Genomic DNA, 7,523 nt, shown 5'->3' with positions numbered 1-7,523 from the left:
CTTTCTTTTCCAGCACACGTAAATAAACATGCGCACTTGCACTATGTATTAGCTCATCACAGCCCAATGCAACCTGATTCATGTTTTTCCTTTTACTAATATTTTCAGTAGTGCGTATAGATGTACATGCCTACTAGTGAGATTTTGTACAAAATCTCGTCCGAAGTCAGGCTGCTGGGCCCGCTCTTGGCGAGGCCCGGGCCGCGGAGCGCGGGGCGGTCCCAGCTTCAGCCCCTTGCGGCGCGGTGCGACGCCCGCCCTCGGCGTGGCTCGTTCGCCTGCTGCACCTCCGCTACGCTCTTCCGCTCCGGCGAGTGGGAGGCGGCCCGGGCAGGGACCGGCGGCAACCACCTTGCGGCGCGGTGCGACGGCTGCCCTCGGAGTGGCTTGCGTCCGCGTTCGCCTGCTGCACCTCCGCTCCGGCGAGTGGGTGGAGGCCGGGGCAGGGAACGGCAGCAGCCACCTCTGAGCCGTTCATGGCGGAGGCGTGCAGGACACGGACCCGGCGCTTGCGCGCGCTGTGGAGGCGCAGGTGGCGCGCCTGAGCGAGTGCGGCGCCCCTCTCTCTCTCCTCCACGCCCTACAGGCGTTCGCTGCGCGTTCGCGACCCGCTTCGGCTTGGGCGAGGTAGCAGCAGCGCTGTCCATGGTGAGCCTCGCCCCGGCGCGGACATGGCCACGGTTGAGGCTGCCGCGGAGGACTTCGACTTCGCCCGCGCGGTTTCGATCCGGGAGGCCCGCCGCCTTCTGCGGGAGTTGCGCGCGTCGCTGTCCTGGGACCAGCAGACCCAGGTGCTGGTGGCCAAGCTGCGAGACGCCGTGGCGGTGCTGCGGTGCTGAGCTGCGGGACGCCTGTTGGTGTAAGCCAGCTGCACGGTGAAGGCATAGGAGCTGCTGACGTTGCTGGTGAAGCAGGAGAAGTAGCAGGTTTGAATTCAAAGTGCAGGCGGGAACGGTTATGCACGGCGACGCGGTGAGCGCGCCCACGTCGTGCGCAGACAGTGCAGTTGCATTGTAGGCCACTTGTATCCATCGTTTAGCAGTTTTATTTGAAACAAGTGTGTGTAAAAGTTGCTGGTATAAGTAGCTCTCATGTAATAGAGTGTGTTAGCGCTTTGGCTCACTTGTAATAGCGTCTGTACTGAAAACCTCTATCAGTGGAAAAGAGCACTGTCCTCTGATAGTTGTTGTTCGTCTCTTTGTGTTCTTGAGCGCATTCTTGTGTTTAGGCCAGCCAATTTGATCTATGTGCTGTGATTTGTGTTCCTGATTTCCTACATTTGGTATCGGAACCTCTAATCACACACATCTACTTGCTTGATCCACGTCATGGGTGATCGGAGTAGTGGCGCAGGCGGCGGCGGCGGTGACCAGATCACATATCCGTCACTCACTGCAACCAACTACACTAGTTGGAGCATTCATGTCCAGGAGATCATGGAGGACCAAAGAGTATGGGAGATCATGGAGCCGTCAGAGCAGGGAGCGGCGGCGGTTGCAACGGCGGCAGCGAAAGACAGGAAGGTGAAGGCGTACTTGCTGCAGTGTCTCCCCGATGACCTGCTGAGGCAAGTGGCCGGGAAGAAGACAGGCAAGGAGGTGTGGGATTCGCTGAAGGCGAGGTTTGTCGGGGCGGATCGGGTCAAGGAGGCGCGGTTACAGACTCTGAAGAGCGAGTTCAACGTGATGCGGATGAAGGAAGAAGAATAGCTCGATCAGTAGTATGTCGAGAGATTGATGGCGATGTCAGTCAAGTACAGCAACCTCGGCGGCACGTTGGATAACGTGGCGCTGGTGAAAAAGTTGTTTGACACCGTGCTGGAGAGGTTCATCAACGTGATCGTCGGGATCGAGCAATTTTATGATCTGAACAAACTGCCGTTCGAGGAAGATGTAGGCCGGCTGAAGGCGTTCGAGGAGCGTACCAAGCGGGGAGGTGGGGGAGTGCGCGGGCAGTTGTTGCTCACTCAGTCTGAGTGGGAAGCACGCCAGAAGAAGTTGGTGGGAGAAGTTTCTGGAGGCGGGAGGTCTCAGGACACTGGAGGACGCGGTCGGGGAAGAGGTCGTGGCGGGCAAGCTGATGCGGCGAAGGAGAGCACGGGAAAGCGTGACAAGAGTCACATAAAGTGCTTCAAGTGCCACAAGTACGACCACTACGCAAACCGGTGCCCGGGGGAGAAGGAGGAGGAGGCGCACCATGCCAGAGCAGTGGAGACAGAGCCGTCAGTGCTGCTCATGGAAACGGTTGAACTGGGACCGCTTGAGCGCACGCCGCAAAAGAGTCTCTATTAAGAGGCGTATCTAGAGGAGATTAAGGAGACGCCGGAGCTTCACTTCACCGGTGAGGAGGAGCCCACGAACAATGTCTGGTACCTGGACAATGGCTCCAGCAACCACATGACTGGGGATCGACTGAAGTTCAGGGACATCGATCAAGCCGTCTCTGGAAAGGTATGGTTTGGTGATGGTTCTTCAGTTGAAATAATGGGGAAGGGTTCAATCTTGTTTCAAGGGAAAACGGGTGATCAATGGTTACTACGTGATGTTTATTTTATTCCTAAGCTTAAGAGTAACTTGATCAGTTTCAGAAAATTAACTGAAATTGGACACCGCAATGTTATGGATGATGATGAGATTGTGGTGTCAGAGAAGGATCCATGCAGGTTGATCATGAGAGTTCAGAGAACTGTTAATCGTTTGTACAAGATTGAGTTGGTACCAGTGAAGCCAGTTTGCTTCCTAACCAGTATTGCAGATGAGGCATGGTTGTGGCATGGTCGGTTTGGCTATGTGAATTTTCAGGCTATGAAGAAATTGGTTGACAAGGAGATGGTAAGAGGTGTACCACTGATACAGCATTCAGATCAGGTTTGTCAGGCATGTTTGGCAGCCAAACAGACCAGGATGCCATTCCCTCATTCAACATTGCGGAGGGCAGATGAGCCACTTTAGCTTGTACATGTTGATTTGTGTGGGCCCATTTCACCACCTACTGCAGGAGGCAACAAGTATTTCATGCTGTTGGTGGATGACTGCACCAGGTGGACTCAGGTGTACATGCTGAAGATCAAAGATCAAGCTGTAGAAGCTTTTGTCAAGTATAAGGCTAAAGTTGAGAATAGCTCTGGGCAGCACATCAAAATTCTCAGGTCAGATAGAGGGGGTGAGTTTCTTGCTAGAGTGTTGCAGAGTGTGTGTGAACAGGCTGGCATTAAGCATCAGTTCACAGCACCCTACACACCTCAACAGAATAGGGTGGTAGAAAGGAAGAATAGAACAGTGATGGAGATGGCAAGGGCTTTGCTGAAAAGCATGGAAATTCCAGGGAGGTTTTGGGCTGAGGCAGTGAGACATTCAGGCCGTGTTTAGTTGGCAGAAAGTTGGAAATTTAGCTACTGTAGCACTTTCGTTTTTATTTGACAATTAATGTTCAATCATGGACTAATTAGGCTCAAAACGTTCGTCTTGCAATTTTCAACCAAACTGTGCAATTAGTTTTTTTATCTACATTTAATGCTCCATGCACGTATCGTAAGATTCGATGTGATGGATACTATAGCATTTTTTTAGAAAACTTTTCACGAACTAAACAAGGACTCAGTGTATTTGTTGAATAGACTGCCACAGCAGGGTTCATAATCTATGGTTACAAACACTTCGAAAGCGTGCAAAATTGCTTATACCATCCAGCCAATCGTCCCACACGGCCACACCGACAGGACACGGTTTGGCAACTGGCTCTGCTACCTAGAAAACCGGGCCAGCTGCACGAGAGAGAGACTTGATGGGTACGCACAAGGGCAGCACCAAGGCATGTATTCCCTCCGTCCACACGAGAATACTACCTCTATCCGTGAAAGGAAGTAACTATAATATGCGTGCCAGTTAAAATGCTTCACGTTTAACCATATTTCTGGTAAATAGTATTCACATTTATAACTCCAAATTAATTTATTATAAAAATATATTTCATAATTAATCTAATGATGTTTATTTATATTATAAATATTTATATTTTTTAACTATAATTGGTCAAACTTGAAGTACTAAACCATGACACTGTTCTAGAATTGCATTCTTTTGCGGACGGAGGAAGTACAATTTTCACGTTTTAAGAAATCAAAGTTTTAACTTTGACTAAAATTATATAAAAGTATATTAACACTCATGAGACAAAATAAGTATTATTAGATTAGTTATAGAATATATTTTTATAATAAATTTATTTTGAGACATAAGTGCTAATATTATTTACTTTAAGCTTGGTCAAGTTGAGCTAATTTAACTGGCCCGTTTCTCATAATTACATTCTTTTCTAGAGAGAGTAGTACTACCGATGGCGGTCTTAGTTCAAAATGGCAATATATCAGGTGCAAACTAACCAACTTGTGTAAATTTGAAAAATATCAATCATGACACCACTAGATGTTGATCCAATGGATGGGGTGAAGGACTTAAGCGCAAAAAAATGCCAGCGGGTGGGGGGCTTAAGCACAAAAAAAACTCACCTCTCACCCCATCCATTGAATCAGCATCCAGTGGTCCTAATTTATAGTTTTCAAATTTACACAGGTTGGTTGGTTTACATCTGATACGTTGCCCTTCAAAATTTAGGTTTCACGTAGATTTAGATCGACAGAGGCATATGGTCTTCCGATACAAATCAGTGAAGCTACCAAACTTCCGGTCCCATCAACCTCTCGGTGCGAAACCGTGCACCCAAACTCCGGGCGCGTTTAGTTGGTAAATTTTTTTGGTTTTTTGTACTGTAGCACTTTCGTTTGTAGTTGGCAATTAGTGTCTAATTATGGACTAATTAGGTTCGAAAGTTTCGTCTCGTGATTTCTCATCCAACTGTGCAATTAGTTTTGTTTTTCGTCTATATTTAGTACTCCATGTATGTGCCGTAAGATTCGATATGACACTTTAAGGTGAAAATTTTTGGAATCTAGACAGGGCCTCCGATAGAAACTATCTGTGTCCGGATCTGACCCAATTATGTCATAAATGTATTATGCCTGCTAACTTACTTCGCTTTTTTTTGTTTCAAATTATCGGTGTGCATGTGTACGCCCCTCCCCTATACTGGAACCGCCACTGCTTGCCCATCCGCATCACCAGGCATTTCAGAAGGAAGGTTGTATGCAGGCTTGTAACTTTCGGTTAAGCTCATCAAGGCTTCCTTGGTTAGAGCCATAGCTGCTTCCTGCTGGATCCCCGCGCGCCATGGATAGTAGCTACTTTTTGGGTGACCTGGATGCGCTCTGGTTTTTTAGATGTTTTTTTGTTCTGTTGATGCATTGAGATTCTAACATCAGTACATCACGTCAGTTTTTGTTGACTTGTTCTTGTATAGTGGGGCAGGGACTATCCAGGTTGAAATATACAGCCTGTTTGGCTGGCTGGGCTGGATCGTGGATTATTTACTGTTGACTGATTTGGTATGAGAGAAAAATATTGTTCCAACTTATAATCCACGATCGTATACGATCGTTTACGGCCTGCCGAACAGGCTGATAGAGCACGGTTGCTCTCAGCTATAACTCTCTGCTAATTCAGTTCACAAAAAGAAAGAGGTATCCTCGAGTGTACACTAGATAATTGGATATTTATTAAATAGTACATAATATGATTACTAGCTACAGTTATATTTGAAATTTGCTTTTAGTCCTATGGTGATATTGCATCTTACGCCTCGTTTAGTTCCACCCCAAATTCTCAAAAAGTGCTATAGTACCTATCACATCGAATGTTTGCGGCCCATGGAGCATTAAATATAGACGAAAAAAAACTAATTGCACAGTTTGGTGGGAAATTGCGAGATGAACGTTTTGAGCCTAATTAGTCCATGATTGAACACTAATTGCCAAATAAAAATGAAAGTGCTACAGTAGCCCCAACTTACAACTTCATGAAACTAAACACGCGCTTATTGATCGTAGAAGCGTATGCTCTGTAATCAATGTAATACTGGATGCCAAGGACACATCTTTTGGGACTAGCGAGAATAATGAGCTACAGGTCTTTGATGAATTGGATGTTGATCCTTATCATCATGATCATGGCTGGATCTTTGCCAAGCAGGTGAAATTTCGTTTCCAGTTGTTGTCTATGGAGATTTGTATCACACCATGAAAAATAATTGAATTTAAAAGTCTGTTTAAGTTGTATATCACTCCCATGACCATTTTTTCATCTATGAAATTGAAATAGATTGGAGATGTTGCTAAACCTGCAATAGAGCTGTGACTTCAAAAAACTCTTTCTGAATGGCACTAAGACTTTAAAACCGCAGTGTATGACAAGCACACCAGGTGTTCACAATTTAGTCTACACCATGCTTCATTCTCTAGCTTCCTTTTCACTCACTCTGTTTTATTCCAAAATTTTTATATGCAGTCTACACTTCTTAAGTTCAGATATATTTATGCAACAAAATACTTTGTTCTCAGTTCGGGCTATAAGCAAATGAAAAATTGTACAGATTGAAAATTGGATAAATGGTGGCAACAAAGGTGAAGATGAGGTCCAGGGCTATCTGCAGCTACTGAAAGGTCCTTGTTTGGTTTAAGTAATTGAGTGACAACCTAGGTGGACTAATTGTGTTTATATGAGATACACAGGTGATTAGTCCACAGGTACATGTGTGTGAGCAACATATGCCATGAAGGTGAAAATGGCTTGGAGATGTTGCAAAGCTCACACATGTGATGATGAAGGAGCTTAAATGCACATGAGACATGACATTGAGTCATGTGATCAAGGTGAAGAAGATCAAGACAAGACTTGGCTTGATGGACCGGTTGCAAGCGTGAAGGGCAAGTCGAAGGCTTTGGAGTGATGGACCGCGTGGCGGTGAAGCTTGAGCAAGACTTGGCGCCGATGGACGAAAGCAACGGTGAAGAGCAAGTAGAGTCAAGATCGATGAACCAATATGATCATGTGATGATATGAAGTGGATCATATCATTGTTGATCGTGTTGGTGCATGTGTTGCATCGACATTGGAGGATATAGAATGGAATGCGCAAGGCAAAGGTATAACCTAGGGCATTTCATTTCACCGGTCATAGGTGTGTAGAGAAGTTTATGACCGGGTTTAGGGGGTTTAGGATAGATGGCCGTACTATCAAGAGGGGCAAACTTGTTTGCATATCGGTCATCTAGTGCCACTCGAGTGATCTAACTTTGCATCATCGCTAGGATCGAGTGGCGTGGCAAGTTGAGTGGCTAACACCCTTGAAAATGTTTATGAAAATATGCTAACACTTGTGCACAAGGTGATACACTTGGTGGTGTTGGCACATCTACAAAGGAGGTGGTGTTTGCAAGCTCGGCGGGATTCGGCGCTTTCGGAAAAATTGAATGCATATTTTCTATTACGCCGGATGCAAATTCTTGTGGTTGGCTCTTTGGAGCAAGGGTGAAGAAGTTAGAAGTGAAAACGAGTTGATCGCAAAGACGCTGGCGTCGGTCAACTGACCGGACGCTGGGTCTGGAAGCACCGGACGCTGGCAGGGTGCGT

The 7,523-nt window shown here is 46.4% G+C and overlaps 1 protein-coding gene across 1 annotated transcript; it reads left to right on the top strand.

The window, feature by feature from the left end:
- Positions 1-1,736: 1,736 nt before the first annotated feature.
- Positions 1,737-6,570, top strand: LOC136503613 (uncharacterized). The gene is made up of 7 exons (XM_066498632.1): positions 1,737-2,243; positions 2,316-2,450; positions 2,562-2,714; positions 2,802-2,867; positions 3,051-3,148; positions 5,356-5,440; positions 6,484-6,570. Exons 1-7 carry the CDS (start codon positions 1,737-1,739, stop codon positions 6,568-6,570), a joined length of 1,131 nt encoding a protein of 376 aa, XP_066354729.1.
- Positions 6,571-7,523: the final 953 nt, after the last annotated feature.

Source organism: Miscanthus floridulus, chromosome 14 (genome assembly GCF_019320115.1).
Source record: "Miscanthus floridulus cultivar M001 chromosome 14, ASM1932011v1, whole genome shotgun sequence".
Classification (NCBI taxonomy): domain Eukaryota; kingdom Viridiplantae; phylum Streptophyta; class Magnoliopsida; order Poales; family Poaceae; genus Miscanthus; species Miscanthus floridulus.
The sequence above is the reverse complement of the archived record's forward strand: the minus strand, read 5'-3'. Positions and strand labels throughout refer to the sequence as shown.

Excerpts from the sequence above, each read along its gene's own strand:
- LOC136503613 (XM_066498632.1), top strand. The coding sequence starts at position 1,737 with ATGGCGATGTCAGTCAAGTACAGCAACCTCGGCGGCACGTTGGATAAC. Across the intron at positions 2,244-2,315 it reads CAGTGCTGCTCATGGAAACG|GAGACGCCGGAGCTTCACTT; the intron begins GTTGAACTGGGA and ends GAGGAGATTAAG. Across the intron at positions 5,441-6,483 it reads ATTTACTGTTGACTGATTTG|ATTGAAAATTGGATAAATGG; the intron begins GTATGAGAGAAA and ends AAAATTGTACAG.